This window comes from Dryobates pubescens, chromosome 18, assembly GCF_014839835.1.
Source record: "Dryobates pubescens isolate bDryPub1 chromosome 18, bDryPub1.pri, whole genome shotgun sequence".
In the NCBI taxonomy this organism is placed as follows: Eukaryota; Metazoa; Chordata; class Aves; order Piciformes; family Picidae; genus Dryobates; species Dryobates pubescens.
In genome coordinates, this window is record NC_071629.1 from 14,891,542 (window position 1) to 14,910,288 (window position 18,747).

The 18,747-nt window shown below is 43.6% G+C and overlaps 1 protein-coding gene across 1 annotated transcript in view; it reads right to left on the bottom strand.

Moving 5' to 3' along the window:
* The window catches only part of LOC104300134 (ubiquitin carboxyl-terminal hydrolase 12), a 34,162-nt gene that overhangs the window by 11,394 nt on the left and 4,021 nt on the right, over positions 1 to 18,747 (bottom strand). The window contains exons 2-5 of the mRNA XM_054169496.1: positions 10,486 to 10,566; positions 3,164 to 3,377; positions 1,542 to 1,768; positions 214 to 290 (exon numbers count right to left, since the gene is read on the bottom strand). Of these exons, the coding sequence (XP_054025471.1) occupies positions 214 to 290; positions 1,542 to 1,768; positions 3,164 to 3,377; positions 10,486 to 10,566 (599 nt within the window). The remainder of the gene's footprint in view (positions 1 to 213; positions 291 to 1,541; positions 1,769 to 3,163; positions 3,378 to 10,485; positions 10,567 to 18,747) is intronic.

The window sequence follows — 18,747 nt, forward strand, 5'->3', positions numbered from 1 at the left end:
TCATACGCCCCCAAGAAATCCTCACACTCCTTAACTACTATGAAATGAACAGCTTCAAAACCCTGTGAGAAAGATAAAATGAACCAATATCTGAACAGAACATATTTTACCACAACTCTAAAGCCTACAATTGTTGCACAACTGAGCAACTAAAGCTCTTTCCTTCTGACCATGGATAGGTATCTCTTCCATTCCCAAATTATTTGCATTTACCTTAGACAGTGTGTAATTGATGTATTTTGCTCCACATCAACCGATAGATCCAGAAAGTCCTCATCTTTGCTACTAACCTTGAAAAATAAATTAAAATAAAATATTTCATAACAGTTTAGAACTGGCAGGTTTCTTTTAACCATTTCTGGAATGGTGCAATGTCCTTGTTGCAGGTAGAGAGATCCGGGATGGAAAATAAATATATAACACACCGAGAGGGCCTTTCTTGAGGTAAAGTGAAACTGAAAAAATGATCTGATGTGTTGCTACAATCCAGAAAAGAGTACTTAAAAGAAAGCAAAGCAGAAAACAAAACCCACCAAAGGAAAAAAAAAAACAACCAAACAACCAAAACAAACACACAACAGGAAAAAAACCAAACCCCAAAGCCGTTCTTGCAAAACATCTCTCCCCCTTGAGACTTCAAGCCACATCTGCTTAGTTCACTGGGAAAAATCAAGTTTTGAACCACTAAGGGCTGGGAGAAGCTTTAACCATATTCCACTCTGCTCTGCAGACTGACACAGCTTCCTGCTGCATTTCAGAGTTTAACAGTAAATACTTAGAGGAAAAGCAGAAACAGGCAGATGGGTTTTCAATTAAAGAGATTAGCAGTTAGGAAAACCATCTTGCCATTTGTGGAACAAGTCACATTTCATTTCAAACTTCTTGAGACAGAGTCTTATTAATGTCATTTCTAGCACTTCTGTTCACCACAGAGCCACAACTTTAGATTTAAAATGCCAAGAACAGGCATTTCAGTTGTAATCACCTTTTTTTTTTTCCCTTCTCTTCCCATCTGGGTTTTCATTTTTTTATAGAACCATTAAATCAGACACAGCATATGACTAACTACAAATTCCTGAGCTGAAGGTGGTGTGGTTCTTCTAATTCTAGACTTTGTGGCACTTCTGCTCTCAAACAAAGTAGCTGTGGAGAAGCACAGACTTCCACTTCAAGAAATTCAGTTAATCCAGGAGTTAAATAAATTGTGAGCAACTCTAATGTAGAAACACAACATGAACTATCAATCACTGACACAGGGAATAACATGAAGACAAAAAGGCAGCGTGTATCAGCCAGCTGCAGACTGCCTTGATGGAAACAAGGAGGAGGAACAGAAAAACCACTATGCTTTTTCTGAAACATACCTTCATGAGTATTGAACATAGAGGTGATACAGTCCTAAAATAGGCTATGCTCCATATTTTAATAGAGAGAGTGCAATCTCATCTATCCTAATAAATGAAAAAGTGTGCTTCGTATTAGGGAAAACGATCCGGAACCTGTGAAAAATCTAAGAGGTTTGGTTTTGGTTTTAAACGTACAGCCTCACAGTTAAGACATCTGGTTTCATTGGTTAGTGTTCCTTGGAAGATTTCATGGACCCACGTCAGATCAGTCTTGTCTCCTTCTTCACTCTCAATGCTGCCATTCTGGAGTTTGCCATTCTGCTTCTCCTGCTTTTTCTCTTCTTGCAGTAAGTCTGCAATAGTGTTAAGTAGGTAGTTCAGGAATTCGTGTGCATCCTGCTGCATGTAATTATCAAATAACTCTGGAAAGGAAGAGAATGAGCAGAGTGAAGAAATACAGATACTTCTTAAGACCAAGTTACCATGCTTTTAGCAATCAGTGCCAGCTCTTCCCCTTTGTCTACTCCGTTTTACAACTGTAGGCTGCACTGTTAAGAGCCCCTGAAGAAGTCTACTTTGTTGTTCTCACAGTAGTTGTTAGGTTACCCGCAACTACTCCTCAGGATGCAGAAAACAGGCAGCTGAAAAATAACTGAGTTTGGGCATTTCTTGGAACTGAAGCAAACCATGATTGGTTTTGTGGCTTATTTTTCTGTTGTTGTTTCTGCTTTCCTTTGGGAAGGGAGAGAAATACAGACATGTGGATGCACTGCCTTGGACTATTAAGTCTAGTATCAAAGGGTAAGACTCTAAGTTTGTTATCATTTCAAGTTCAAGCAGAGATGATAAATCAACACAGAACACTTCTCCTCACAAAGCAGCCCTGGGAAATAACCTCTAGTTCTCATCATAAGGAATTTACGCTACCACAAATGTACAAGAGCAGGCTCAGAATGGTTGAGTCTCCCTAGAGAGGTCAACTTTGGCCAACTTGATGAGCCCATGACCATTTCTAGCCATGACCTGAAGTGTGCAGGCCTCTATAGAACATGATGCCAGTGTGGGGTCACTGGAGCACTGAGACTTACATACATGCTCTGTACTTAGAATTTTATGGGCCTGGTTGGAAGGGACCCTCTAAGGTCCCAAGATTCAAGTCCAACTGTCAACCCAACACCACCGTGGTCATTAAATCATATCCCAAAGTGCCATGTCCACTCATTTCTTGGACACCTCCAGGGATGGGGACTCCACCAGTATGTTCTGTTCCTGGGACTGTTTTGGGATCTTTATTTCTTTGAAACTGGGCTTCTGGTTTTCTGTAAACATTCACTGCTTTCTATTTAAACTTTCCATCCCTTCTGCAATCCGTTTGTTTGAGTTATTTCTGCCCATGGTGGGGAGAGGGGCTGCCTCAACCCAGCACATTCTTGGTAGCAGAGGATGGTTGTTGTGGGGAGGGGGTCTGCCTCCAACCCATTACATGTTCCAATGCCTGACCACTCATGCAGTAAAGAAGTTTTTCCTAACAACCAACCTAAACCTCCCCGGCAGAGTTTCAGATCATAACTTGGTCTAAGGAAGTACAGAAACAGAGCGACCCAGATAACCTCTTTAGGCTGCAACTCTGACATAATCTCTGTTCCTATACTACAGAAGTGGCGACATTCACCCCACAAAGGGCTTCAACAATCTTCCTGAAATGTTAAAACTTGACAATTTGGACTCACTTCACAGGGAATTTGTGTTTATGTTTTACACGCTTCCAATCTCCAAGGCTTTTAAGCTTGCATAACAAACACCACTTATTCATTTACCATTTTCTTTCCTCAATCGGGAGATAAATTTCTTGGGTGGGATGACTCCCACCTTCTTCTTTTGTGTAGCAATACTGTTGAAGAGATCAGAGAGGCATGTCAGGAGGCTTTCCTTCTTCCGAGGCTGCACTTTGTATGCCAAAACTTTTTCCCGAAAGGGACGACAGAAATAAAGTGCCTGTAAGACGGAGTTGCAGTAGCAGGTATTGCCGAACTGGGGAAAACACAACAGAGAGGCAAACAAACATCTCTGCGTTAGTGCTGGTGAAAAACAATCACAAACGACAGAAAGAGATTGCTCCTGAAGAATGTCACATGCTTCAAACCAAAATGATGTCTGTCAGAGGTCATTCAGGTCACTGAAGAACCTTGGAGTCCTAGTGGACAATCCATGGGACAGCAATGTGACCTTGCGGCCAAGAAGGGCAGTGGTCTCCTGAGATGCATTAAGAGTGTGGCCAGCAGGTCAAGGGAGGTTCTTCTTCCCCCCCTACTCTGCCCTGGTGAGACTGCTCTAGGGTACCAGGTCCAGTTCTGGGCTCCCCAGTGCAAGAGACGGGTATACTAGAGCATATGAAACAGAGGCAATGAGGATGATGAAGGGACTGGAACATGTGTCTGATGGGGAAAGGCTGGGCTGAGAGACCTGGGGCTGTTTAGTCTGCAAAAGAGAAGACTGAGAGATCTTATTAATGTTTATAAATATCTGAAGGGTGAGCACCAAGAAGATGGGGCTAAGACTCTTTTCATTGGTGTCCTGTGATAGGACAAGGCACAACAAATACAAACTGGCACACAGAAGTTCCACTTCAACACAGGAAAACTTTCCTGTGAAGATGCTGGAGCCCTGTAGCAGGCTGCCCAGACAGGCTGTGGAGTCTCCTTCTCTGGAGACTTTCAAAACCCACCTGGATGTGTTTCTGTGTGGCTTGCTCTGGGTGATCCTGCTTTAGCAGAGGGGTTGGACTCGATCTCCAGAGGTCCCTTTCAAACCCTACCTTTCTATGATTCTGGGGAAACACTAGCAGACATGGTCTAAAAAACTCAAGCCCTGTATCATCACAGCTGGTAACAGCAAGAAAAGGAATAGAAGGCAACAGTCACAGCGGTATGGGCCACAGAAAAGGCAGGAAACCATTGACACAAAAACAATCTAATTGAGGGCTCAGCACAAAATCAAAACTTCTGCAGACACAGCATGCTGCTAATCCCAATAGGTGAGACCCTGCTGATGTGGAGGGGTGCCAAAGATACAGCAGAACAAGGAAACAGAAAAAGGAGGAGATACATCCCTCGGCAGCAGTAGCAAGAGCTCAGCACATAAACTCACATTTTAGAATGTCTTGAGTTTGAAGTACCAACCCCTCTGCCATGGGCAAAGGCACCTCCCACTAGACCAGTTTGCTCAAGGCCTCATCAAGCCTGGTACACTTCGAGGGATGAGGCATCCACAAGCGCCCTGGGCAACCTATTCCTGTGTCTCACTACCCTCCCAGTAATGAACCTCTTCCTAACATCCATTCTAAACCGACCCTCCTCTAGTTTAAAACCATTGTCCCTTGTTCTGCCACCTCAGGCCCTTAACAATAGTCTCTCCAGCTGTAGCAGGTGGAGTCTCACAAGAGCACAGTAGAGTGGCAGAATCACCTCCCTTGACCTGCTGGCCACAAATCTTTTGAAGCATCTAACAATAGATTAGATTTGCCTGTGTCAGATACACAGAGCACTTTTTAGGGATAGTTAACATGGTAAATGGTAAATATTTCCTGTTTATAATGAAATATTATGAGAAGTAGATGATGCAGGCAAATTCAAGGAGCAGCTGGTTTACATCTGCCCTATCTGAAGGCAGTGTCACTTCAGAGAAAGGAGGCCAGTGATAACAACTTCCAGAGGCAGTGTTCCACATTGCTGAACAAGAAGCAACACTCAGACCGCTGGGATATTAACATCTCATCCATAAGAGCATGCATCACGGGGTTTTGAGTTGTTTCTTTGCAATTTATTGTGCAACTGTATTGTACAATAGAAAGTCAAACAAATTCCATGTTTGCCAGTCCCCAGATATTCTGGTAATGAGATTCTGCAGCTCAAGAGCATTGGGAGCAAAATACATGAAATAAGCAAAAGGAGGACACAAATCTGACTACAGAGCACAAAGTCATCCAATTGGTTTTGCTGGAAAAGACCTCTAAGATCAAGTCTAACCCTCAAAGTCAGACCACCGTGGCAATTAAACCATACCTCTAAGTCCACATGTTTCTTGAACACCTCCAGGGATGGTGACTCCACCACCTCCCTGGGCAGCCTGTTCCAGTGCCTGACCACTCTTGCAGGAAATAAACTTTTCCTAATTTTGTTAAGTGGCATTCAGAGGATATGGCTGCTAGCATTCACCAAACTATGGTGTGATTACCATTGTGGAATGATTTAAAAATCAAGTTAATAATTGGTTTGTTGACTGAAACAGAAAATTAACTGTTAGATTCAAACAGCCCCAAAGGTTACAGCATTGTAGTTGCATTATCATGAATTTATACTCTCTGCAAACAACACAGAACAACAGTTAAAGGTTGTTGATGTGAGAAAAACAAATACACAAGCTGAACAAATGTGAATGAGGAGAGAACCTAACTCAGACACTTGGTAGTGACCTTGGAAGATAAATAAGAATCATGCTAACCAATTTTGCTTACAGGACTAAACAGGCAAGAAGACAATGAAAAGTCTGATTAAGTATTGTTTGGTTTAGATATGGTATCAAATGTATTTGTCTGTAATAATCCAAGAAAATGGAGAGATAAAGGAAAACAGAAATTAGTCATCTTTAAGAAAAGAAAAAAAAAGGTCCTACCCAGAGAAGTTGTGGAGGCTCCATCCTAGCCTAGAAATGTTCAAAGCCAGGCTGGATGGTGCCTGGAACAACCTAGTCTAGGGGACTAGTAGGGGTTGGAATTAGATGATCTTCAAGGTCCCTTCCAACCCAAACCATTCTACAATGGTGCATTTCAGGTCCAAAAAGTTTATGCAGCAAGTAGTTAATGAGATTTCAGGACTGTACTCATGGAGAAACTATGTCAGAAAGCATGAAATCAACTGGTTATACGTGTCCTGCTTGATGCAACCCACACAGAGAGATATTATTAGAAACAAACCAATTGGAACAGTGAAAGAACTAACATTCCACCTAGCCTTAAAAATTCTTCACAGTAAGATGCAAGACACTTTACAGAGGCCAAAGTGATATGGTGAAAAATTCCCCTTGTGACATGTTCTAGGTTTTAAACATTTCCTTGTAAACAGTGTTTCCACTCTGTTTGCTACCACCTAATGTGGAAGAACTTTAATCCTGAAATAAACATCATGCATGCTAGCATAATAAAATCCCAGCCTGACAGGGTTTGGAAGGGACCTCTGGAGATCATCCAGCCAAACCCCCTTGCTAAAGCAAGAGCACCTACAGCAGCTTGCCCAGGATCACAATGTCCAGGTGGGTTTGGAATCTCTGCAGAGGAGGAGATTCCACAACCTCTCTGGGCAACCTGTTCCAGGGATCCAGCACCCTCATACCAAAGAATTTTCTCCTCATCCGCAAATGGAAGCTCCTGGGTTCCCATTTGTGCCTGGTGCCCCTTGTCTAGATATTTTACTGCATGGCAAGTACTCTATTTCAGCAATTTTTATTTTTTTTCATGTTGGAATAAAATCCTTACAACTTTTGAGATGTTTAGGGCCTTGGGAGATGTCTGAATATCTTGATTATTGATCCACGCTTTCCCATATTAAAGTTCTCCCCAAATAAGCAGTATCGAACAGCAGTGCCACGCTTCCACATTGCAATCAGTTTGTGTTTAGAAGCACAGTCACCTCTTTCTAATCATGACCTTGACTTTGCCAGAAACTGGCTGGAAGGGAAAAAAAATAATAAAAAAGAAGCAATCAAACCAAACCAAACCGAGATCTAACCAGTTGTCTTTGACTGAACCCCAAAAACCAGACTGGCAGGCTCTCAATGGGCTGGTTATTTCCAAACCTGGAGCTACAGGCACAGATCAAATACACACACAGTGTATAAATCTAATGTGACCTAAACCACTAACAAAACCCAGGTACAAACATGTTGTTCTAAACTCTTACTACCAGGGCTTCTCTGGTATACATAATTATGTAAAATGGATGACAAAACAGAGAGGGTTTTGCTTAATACTGGCTGTATATAAAGTCAGCATTGCCTGACTTCCTAAGAAGTTGTAGAATTTTACATTTCAATGTAAAAATAAAGCTTGAAGGCTTATTTTAAAGATAGAAGCTACTTAAAATGAAAACTGAGATGAAACTGTGGAATGAAAGCGTTGTTCCAAGCCTCCTGCGCTCCAGTTCAACAATACAAGTAATCTATTTTAACAGGCTGTCAGAAGGAGCAGCCAGACCCTTCTCCCATACACTCTGCACTGGCTTTAGCAACAATTTGGCTGCGGGCAAGCTGGCTCAGCTCACTGATCCAAAGAGAAAAGAACTATTTCAAACCAATTTTAAAGCCTCTATTGTGCACAGGTTCAACACCTGATTCTATCATCTGCAGTGCAACCACACATTTACTACTATGGATGCTGAAGCCAGGAAGCTGCCCTCTTTGAAGGGCTCCAATTAACTTCAAACCATAAAAGAACTAAAATAACTTAGGAAAAAGCTTTGCCAAACAACAGCATGAAAATAATCATCCTAAAGAAACTGCTTGCAAGGAATACAGCACAATAGTATTAGTCATATTTGTCTTTCAAAACAGAGATGGAGTGCAGTTATACTAATTCTGGTTATTTTTAGGATGCTGTTTTTCCTCTGCACACTGCTTACTGCACTATTTATGCTACAATGGGAGATGCCTTCCATTTTTCTCTTTATGGTGAAAACCTTGGCAGCTTTGAAATGGCCATTAACACTCTGAGTGAGGAGTCTAACTTGATGTCTTTAGATGGTTTGATGTCTGAGAACACAAACTGCTGGAAACCCACACAGAAGTCAATTACAAAATCCCAGAATCCCAGCATGGTGATGGTTGGAAGGGACATCTGGAGATTATCTAGTCCAACCAATCACAGCAGCTTGCCCAGCATCACAATGTCAAGGCAGGTTTGGAATCTCTCCAGAAAAGCAGACTCCACAATATCTCTGGGCAGCAGCACCCTCACAGCAAAGGTTCTCCTCCTGTTCAGATGGAACCTCCTGGGTTCCAGTTTGTGCCTGTTGCCCCTTGTCCTCTTGCTGGGCACCACTTGAAAGAGTCTAGCTCCATCCTCTTGCCCCTCCAACCTTTAGCTCTTGCTGAGCATTTTCAGATCTGCTCTCAGGCTGCTCTTCTCCAGGCTCAACAGCTGCAGGTCTCTCAGGCTTTCCTCCTCAAAGAGATGCTCCAATCCCCTCAGCATCTTCATAGCCTACCCTGGGCTCTCTCCAGTAGTTTCCTATCTTGTACTGGGGAGCACAGACTGGACATAGCACTCCAGATGTGGCCTCCTTAGAGAAGAGGATGAGAACCTCCCTGACCTGTTGGCCACACTCTTTTTGTACCCCAGGAGACCACTGGCCTCCTTGGCCACAAGAGCACATTGCTGGCTCACAGTGAACTTCTTGTCCACCAGCACTCCCAGGTCTTTCTCCATGGAGCTGCTTTCCAGCAGGTTAACCCCTGAGCTGTACTGGTGCAGGTGCATGACTCTACACTTGCCCTTAGTGAACTTAATGACTTTCCCTCCTAATTAAGAGAGTTTGTAATGAGCTGTGACAAATAAGACTCTGATCATTACTTCAGCATTATTTGGTTTGTCAATAGACAAATTATCTTTCAGTTTTCAACAAAAACTACCTAGATAAGCAGCAAGCAGAGGTGCATTTATGTTTCTAGTGAGTTTTGCTCAAACTGTATTTTCACATCATAAACATGATAAACATAGACAAGAACCAGTGTTTCTATTGACCAACTTCCTCGGTTCATGGGTAAGAGCTGTCACAGGAGCAACAGCTGCCCTTCTGCTCCAGAAGCTCTGGCAAGATCACCATCAGCACTCCATTCTCTGCACAATTAATTTGGGTAGACAACTCTCACTGCCCAACAGATCCCAGTCATGTCAGATCTACACAAACTGACAGACACCACAAAATATTTTTTAGAAGGGCTCACTGTTACACAAGGCTGTCAAAAAATAAAAGTAAAAAAAGGAGTATTGCCACAGGTAAGAAAACTATTGACCAAGTCAATGTCATTCATATCCTGGCTGTATCCTTGCAAAGAAGACTGTCCACTAACCCCATCAGTAACATGTTTTTAGAAATAAACATTTGCAAATGCCAAGGCTCCCATCCACTGCAGCTTCAGTGTAAAATCAGATCTATCTTCTAGAGAAGAGCGTATAAACAATGTCCACATTTCATTACAGAACCCCAGAATGGTAGGGGATGGAAGGGACCTCTGGAAACCATCTAATCCAACACCCCTGCTAAAGCAGAGGCACCCACAACAGCTTGCCCAGAATAACAGTATCAAGGCAGGTTTGGAATCTTTCCAGAGAAGGAGACTTCACAACCTCTCTGGGCAGCCTGCTCCAGGGCTCCAGCACCCTCTTATCAAAGAAGTTTCTCTTGCTGTTCAGATGAAACCTCTGGCTTCCAGGACTGGACTCCTGGATGCCCATTGTCCCTTGTCCTGTTGCTGGGCACCACTCAAAAGAGTCTGGCCCTATCCTCTTGCCTCCCACCCTTTAGCTATTGCTGAGCACTGATCAGATCCCCTCTCAGGCTGCTCTTCTCCAGCCTCAACAGCCCCAGGTCTCTCAGCCTTTCCTCATCACAGAGATGCTTCAGGCCCCTCAACATCTTGGTAGCCTCTGCCGGACCTCCCCTGTAGTTCCCTGTCTCTCTTAAACTGGAGAGCTTAAAACTGGACACAATACTCCAGATTTGGCCTCAGTAGGGCATAGTAGAGAGGGAAGAGAGTCTCCCTCAACCTTCTGGCCAGATTTATTAATACACCCTCTTTATTAGTTCATGGCCTTTCCTGCTGACTATTAAAATCCTGGAACTAGAAATGTACTTGAGTAAGAAATTCTCCCTCAGTGACTTGATTATGAATACACTTATTTTTCTGTATTTAAGACCAAATGTATATTTTGGTTACTAACAAGGCACAGCACCACCACAGTGCAGGATGTCAGGTCTATGCTGATTCCCACTGCTCATAGATAAAATTCTAACAGTGAATCCTCTTAAATTCAAAATTAGGATATGAATTAACCAAACAGCATTTCAAGCATAAAAAATTCACTTACATTGACCAAGCCAAAATAATGCTCATTCACAGGGAACTGTTCAGGACCAATCTCTTTCTCCAAAGCAGAGGCATTGGCGCCCTAGGAGGAAACAGAATATTTGTTACAGAAAATAAAACTTGCTAAAGAAATCCAACAGAATTCACACTGCACCTGGAAAAGCAAAGAAGCTGAATTTACATTAGACATTAGGAAGAAATTCTCCCCCAGGAAGGTGGTGAAGCAAGCAGCTGTGAAGGTTCCAACCCTGGCAGTGCTCAAAGCCAGGCTGGATGGGGCCTTGAGCAATCTGGTCTATTAGGTGTCTCTCCTCATGGCAGGGGATTGGAACTAGATGACCATTAAAGATTCCTTCCAACCCAAACCATTCTATGATTTGATGGTAATGGGGGATGGTGGGGAGCAAGAGGAGGATGGGGAGCAGCAGTAGGGACCTCTGGAGATCATCTAGTCCAATCCCCTTTCAAACGCAGGGTTACCTAGATCACCCCATCTATCACCCTGCGTGAATATGAACAGAAACCTTTCTTCACAGGTGAGACACCTTAAAATACCTCAAAAAAGCACTAAACAGCCCAACGCTGCAGTCCAATAAAACTCAGTCCATCTAATTGCCTGAGGCTAATAATGCTTTTTTAATTGCTAAGCAAGTATTTCCATCATTCCCTTAGCATTCTGCTATTGCTGCAAACCACAGAGAAGCAGAGCCTGTAGACAGTTCCATCTGGATAGTCTTTAACAAAGAAATAACTAAAAATTTCCTGGGAAATGGGAAAGAAATAGTTGAAGAGGAGCAATGGGAACTCTGGAGTTTGATCTCCCACATCAGATTTAAAGTGAATAACATATATCAAAGAAGACAGGAAACAAGGATGGCTCAAAACTAGGGACTATAAAAATCACAAGAAGATTGACTAGTTGCTGACAGATTTACAAGCAAGACTCTGCAAGCAGCAATTACACAGAAATTTTTGAGGCATCGGTGCCAGTTCAGGCAGCTCCTCTCACTTGTTGCCCTACATCCATTCCCTGCTTCCAGGTACCTCTTCTCTTCCCCTTCACTATCTCCCCCTCCAAAACCCCAAACCAGACCTAGACACAGAAGAGCTCTCTGCAAGAAAGAACTGCTGCATGTTTCAAGATTAAGGAAGGAATAGCTGTAAAATCTGCAAGCTTGCAAATTCCATTTAGATTTCTCTGAACAGGAGAAATTTAGAATGAACAGAACAGAGGAGCTCTTGCAATGTGCACCCAACCTCTGAGAGGACATTTTAAGTCACAGTAATTTCTAGAAAATTACAAATCCTGATTAGAAGTCTGCTGAAACTTGAGTTGTCACCTCCCCCACCAGCATGGAAGTGTGAAATCCGCAGCTCTCAGGGAGTCTGATTACGTAAGTAAACCAGTACTGCCGCTTCAGTTAAACTGGGGGCATGTTTCCCTCCCTGGGTAATTATGTGTTGGTTGAATAAATTTGCATTTGCTTCCTGCTCACAGACTTGTGAACAGAAAGTTTGGTCCTATTTCCTGAACTGGAGTAGCACAGTAATTCCTTGAGAGCACTTTCTTGTACCTCCTAGGAGTCTTGAGGAGGTACTTGTGGGGTTTTTATAGGATGGATTCATTTGGCTTGGGCTAGCAATGAGAAGTCAAATCTTATCTTGTGTATTAAGCTTGATATTTATCTGTATTTAGCACCTCAAATACTAGGTTGAGTTTTGGGGTGCTCACTCCAAGAAAAATACTGAATTGCAGGAGCAGGTCCACTGAAGTGCAACCAGGCTGCTGAAGGATCTAGAGCACAAGTCCTGTGAGGAGCAGCTGAGGGAACTAGAGCTGTGCAGTCTGGAGAAAAGAAGGCTGAGGGGAGACCACCTGGCTCTCTACAGCTCCCTGAGAGGAGGCTGGAGCCAGCTCAGCATTGGTCTTTTTGCCCTAGTAACAACTGACAGGACAAAAGAAAATAGCTTCACGTTGCACCATGGGAGGTTTAGCTGGACATTAGAAGAAACTTCTTTGCTGAAAGGATTCTAAAAGGATGATGAAGTGCAAAGGGATATGAAAGACCAGTTTCAACACTCTTACCTGAGGTAGCTGTTTAACCAAGTCACCCCAGATGAGATGATCTCACAGAAGAGCTGAAATTTGACTGAAAAACAACTCCATCACCTAAGGTGTGACCCTTTTGCCCAGTAGAAAAGGCTTAAAGGGCTTATTTCCAGTTCTTCACACCAACCAAATGGGAAAAGTAGTAATAGACTTCTGTCTTAACCATACTATCCTCTTAACTCACTGCACCACCAAAACAAAGTAAGAAGGAAGTATGCTTAGGCATTATGGTCTCTTAGAAGCTCTACAAACCGTTTGTCACTACCGCTGCAATGGCAAAGAAGATTTTGCCTGGCCTAGCACTAATTGATTTCAGAAACTGGAAATCCATCAACAGTTTCTAGGAGCTTAAAATACTTCCATGCCCTTAAACTTGTTTGAATTTGTAATTGCTCGTACAGACAGCGGGCTCATACATTGTATCCACTTATCTGACAAGAATCAGGAAAAGAAATTATTGCTGGAAGATGAGAGAAAGTCATCACTTTTCCAGTCACCACACAGAAATATCATTAGGGTAGAAAGGATAATAAGGCTCAGAGCTGAAGAGTTCTTCTGAAGCTATTGATGAACAGAAGAACAAGGGATTAATAACAACTACACAGCTCAGAACATGAGCTGCAGTCAGCTAATGAGAAATCCATGCCCAGCATCCACACAGCTCTTGCCTCAAGTTAGCACTTTTACCCTTTTCAGAACTATGAATTTTACTGCATTTCAGTGAAATCCTGATCCTCTGCAAAACCTGGCTGAGAATAAGTTGATTGTTCATAGAATCATAAAGGTTAGGAAAAAACCTTTATAGAATCATAAAAGCTGGGAAAAGACCTCCAAGATCATAGAGCCCAACTATTAACCCTGCACTGCCAGGTCACTAAACCACATCCCTCAGCACCACCATCTACACAGCTTTTGAACACCTCCAGGGGTGGGCACTCCACCAGTGTATTGGGCAGACTGGAACAGGGCTTAATCAGTCTTTCAGGGAAGAAATTGTTCCTAATATGCACACTAAACCTCCCCTGGTGCAGCTTGAGGCTGTTTCCCCTTTTTGGTCCCATCAATTGTTACCTGAAAGCAGAGACCAGCCTCACTCTAACCTCCTCTCAGTTGTAGAGAGCCACAAGGTCTCCCATAAGCTTCCTTTACTCCAGCCTAAACAGCACCAGTTCTCTCAGCTGCTCCTCACCAGCCCTGTTCTCTGGACCCCTCACCAACATTGCTGCCCTTCTCTGGACCTGCTCCAGCACCTCAATGTCTTCCTTGGAGTGAGGGGCCCAAAACTGAGCCTACTATTCAATGTGTAGCCTCACCAGTGCCCAGTACAGGGGGCCCTGGCCCATCCTGCTGGCCAAATTATTGCTGATCCAAGCCAGGATGCTGGTGTTCTTCTTGGACACCTGGGCACACACTGGCTCAACTTCAGCTGCTGTGGACCAACACCCTCAAGTCTTTCTCTGCTGGGCAGTCTCCAACCACTCTGCCTCAAGCCTGGAGCATTCATGGGTGGTTGTGACCCTATTATTACAGACTAACCAACATTACCAGTCAACATTTTTTATCCTGAGCTAACACTCTCACACTTGGGAGGAATTCACACTTCCATTTAGAAGTATCTACCTTTTGCTGTTATGAAGGTAGTTTTGTGGACATGGGAACAGTTATAAAAGCAATGTGGAGCTATCTTGATAAGCATGCAAGCAGACCTTATGAGCACGAAGCAGCTGCTGCTTCAGTAAGAAAAGGCTCAAAATTAGCACAACATTGGGTCAGTGTCCTCAATGTTATTCAAAGCTCTTGTCAAAAATAATCAGGTCAATGCCATACTGCTGCTTAAGGAAACAGTGAGTAGGGAGGCAATGAAGCTATAAAATGAAGTTGGTAAAAATGAAATCACAAAGCAGATGATGGGGTTACGAGCAGGAAGATCCCACTGTCCTCTCTGCAACAACCTTGGGATTTGATGAGGGGAAGCAGAGAAGTTTATGACATTTTCTGTTGCTAAGCTCTAATTCTAACAAGGATTAAGCCAGGACATGAGGAGGGCTCAACTCAGGCAGCTGTCCTGCACGTTTCAGAGTGCTGGTTTCACATCTGCTCTGACTGACCACTGCAGTTCTCACATTAGCACAACCCACTAGCTATTAGCAACTGAACTACTGAGGTGGATGTGGGGCACGTTCATGGGACAGGCTGGAAGACAGAAGGAAGTACTGTATGAAATCAAGAACCTTATGATGGAAGAAGAAGAACAGTAAGTGAAGATACAAAAAAATTTTTTAAAAAAGCCATTAAAACAGTCATTGGAGGTGGCTGCAGTGCAAGCAGCAGTTTGCTTGCTCTAATTATACAGGAAAACCCATGCAGCAGCAAACTGTCAACGGATTTATAACCATTCTATAGCCATGTTGACCTGGAATGTGTCCAGAGAAGGGCAACAAAGCTGGGGAGGGGCTTGGAATGCAAGCCCTATGAGGAGAGGCTGAGGGAGCTGGGGTTGCTTAGCCTGGAGAAGAGGAAGCTCAGGGGAGACCTTCTTGCTCTCTACAACTACCTGAAGGGAGGTTGTGGACAGGTGGAGGTTGGTCTCTTCTCACAGGCAACCAGCACCAGAACAAGAGGACACAGTCTCAAGCTGTGCCAGGGGAGGTTTAGGCTGAAGGTTAGGAAGAAATTCTACACAGAGAGTGATTGGCCATTGGAATGTGCTGCCCAGGGAGGTGGTGGAGTCACCATCACTGGAGGTGTTCAGGAGGAGACTTGATAGGGTGCTTGGTGCCATGGTTTAGTTGATTAGGTGGTATTGGATGATAGGTTGGACGTGATGATCTTGAAGGTCTCTTCCAACCTGGCCTGGTCTATTCTATTCTATTCATCACTAGCTCAACATAATGAGACAAAATACTCATGGTTTGTTTCGGTTTTCAGAAGGACATGGACATTTAGGGACCTCAACAGATAGCACACTTGGCAAATCAATGCTATTTGGCTTTTTAAAAGCTAACAAAGATGAAAAGTACAACAAGAAGGATTAGAACTGTGAAGCTTGTCTTAAAAAAACACAACCACAACACCTACAAAACATCTAAGTCACTGCTGTGCTTAATCTTGCGGTGCTCCACCATTTTAGATGTTCCATTTAGAGTTCATTTGTAGACAGCATGAGATTTTTAGAAGAGAACTTTTAAAAAATGTATTTTAACTTCCAAAATTCACCCAATCACAGAAAGATAGGAATTAGAAACTAGTCCAAGCCCCCCTCCAAATCAGGTTCACCCAGAGCAGGTTGCACAGGATGGCATCCAGGTGGTTTTGAATGTCCCTAGAAATGGAGACTCCACCACCTCTCTTGGCAGCCTTTGTCCTGTCATTGGGCACCACTGACAAAGGAGCCCCATCCTCCTGACAGCCACCCTTAAAGCATTTATAAGCACTGATCTGTACTTTGCACGATGTTTAAACTGCAGTTTCTGTGCTCGTCTATAAACTCCGGCTGCTTTAGCCCTGTCTAAAACAAGCTCAAGACTAATCCCATCAGTATATTACTTTTAACAAGCTAGAGAATCAGTTGACTTAGAACACTCTCCATCCAGTCCATACAAATCTGAAGACACACCCTTTCCTCATGGATAAACTCTATTTCTTTAGCCCAGGCAAAAATGTCAATTTTACACATTGTAAGTCTTCTACATAAGCCTTTTATCCTTCTCCCATTGCAATTAATACCATTCAGTTCAAATGAAGTAATTAAAGCATCACATCTCAGGCTATCTGTGAAGTTTTCTTACAGCTGCATGCCTGCTGGGAAGCTGCATAGCATGGTTGGTGGAACAGCCTGTTGAAATAAAACCCCCTCATGATATACTAACTTGGGCTCAAGACCATGCCAACTCAGCTTCTGGATTAGAACCAGCTGGTTCCACTGAGCACACAGCACATACCTGCCTGCGAAAGGAATTCCCCTTAAAAAAGAGCAAAAAAGAAAAAGATATTGAGGAGATATTTCAATGTCCAGAATATAGCTGGCACCCAGGTCTGGCTGAAGTCTGTAATTATTCATCTGACTCTTCTTAATAAATTAGGGTAAGATAATATTTAACCTTTGAAAAAAAGCTGGGAAGCAGCTTTCCAGTTGGGCATAAATGTTCTGAGGCACCATGAGTGAGTCATGGAATCATTTAGATTGTAAAAAGCCTTTAAGATCACTAAGTCCACTACTAAACCACATCCCTCAGCACCATGTCTGCAAATCTTTTAAATCCTTCCAGGGATGTGGACTCTACCACTGCACAGGGCAGTCTGGTCCAGGGCTTGACAAACCTTTCTGGGGAAAAAAAAATTCCAGCCTAAACTGCCCCTGGTGCAACTCAAGGCTGTTTCCTATCATCCTGTCACTTGTTCCTTGGGAGAAGAGATCAACCCCACCTGGCTCCAACCTCCTTTCAGGAAGTTGTAGACAGCTACAAGGTCTTCCCTAAGCTTCCTTTTCTCCAGGCTGAACAACCCCAGTTCCGTCAGCTGCTCCTCACAAGACTTGTGCTCTACACATCCACTGCTGCCCTTCTCTGAACACACTACAGCACCTCAATGTCCTTCTTGGAGTAAGTGGCCCAAAACTGAACCCAGGATTCAAGGTGTGGCCTCATCAGTGCTGAGTACAGGGGAATGATCCCTGCCCTGGTCCTGATGTCCACACTATTGCTAATCCAAGTCAGGATGTTGGTGGCCTTCTTGACCACCTGAGCACACTGCTGGCTTATCTTCAGCTGCTGTCAGCCAGCACCCCCAGGCCCTATTCTGCTGGGCAGTTTACAGCCACTCTGCCCCAAGCTGGAGCATTCATGAGGTTGTTGTGACCTAAGTGCAGGACCCAGTGTATGATGAAACTCATACAACTGACCTTGGCCCATTCATCCACCCTGTCCAGATTCCTCTGTGGAGCCTCCCTACTCCCAAGCAGACCAACACTCACACACAGTTTAGTTTCATTTGCAACTTACTGAGGGTGCCATTGATCCTCTCATCCAGATCTTTGATAAAGATATGAAAAAGAACTGATCCCAGTACTGAGCCCAGGGGACCACCACTGGTGACCAGCCACCAATGGGATCTAGCTCCATTCCCCACCACTCTTTGGGCCTGGCTACCAGTCAGTTTTTACCCCACTGAAGCAGACCCCATGATTAGAGAAGCTGGTTAAATATACTGCATGACTGAAGGGTGATTTTTCACTGACTGAACAAACGAAATACAGCACACCAAGAAAGTGAAAAAGAACAAGCTGGACAGGCCAGAGCTACTTAAAACCTTCCAGGAAAGAAACCAGCAGAGATGATGCACTCCACACAGCCTGCCTGCAGTCACTTCGTTGGACTGGCTGTGGTAATAGTTCCAGCTTCAGGGCTACTGAAACTACCCTGTTGGGAAGCGCAGAAAAGAGAACTGGGGCTGTACTGCTGAGCTTTACAGAACATGCTGTCATGCTTTTTCTAAACAGAGAACTGGATGTTGCTGCCCCATCTTTTAAAACTCCTGGGCTGTGCAGCACTGAAGCCAGATAAAAAGAGTTGTCAGCTCAGCCATCACTCTGTGATTCAGGGCTCGAAATGATCCCTTTTCGCACACCCAGGAAGGCTGCCCTTTGAGGCATAACCAATGATGGCAAATTGAACTTTGGATTCCAGCACTTTGAGTGCTTATGCAGGCAAACCAAACTGATAATCTTGAAAGGAGCAGGTGTAACAGTGGCACAGACACTCCAAGCCTCCATGATTCCAAATACTACAAAATCATCTTCTTAATCACACCAAGGAAAGGCTGGCTCTGCCTGTTCTTCAACAGGCAGTCAAACTTAACTCTGGCTATCAGCAGTATCATAGAGACCACAGTGAGAGTAGAAAATGCTGTTCTTCAAAATCTGTTTGCTACTGTGGAAGTGTTCTAAATCTGAAGTCTTCATTAGAGTGTTTTTAAATAAATTAATACAGAATGCTTTGTAAACTGCTTTGTGTAAATGTTTAGCCAATTAGGAGCTGGTCTTACAAGGTCCACGGGATCTGCACCTCATAAAGGTAAAGCAAGTCACAGGGCACTTGTGAAATTCTGTCATATTATGCTGTTTAAAATTAGATAGTAAAGCTAGGCTTCAGGAAA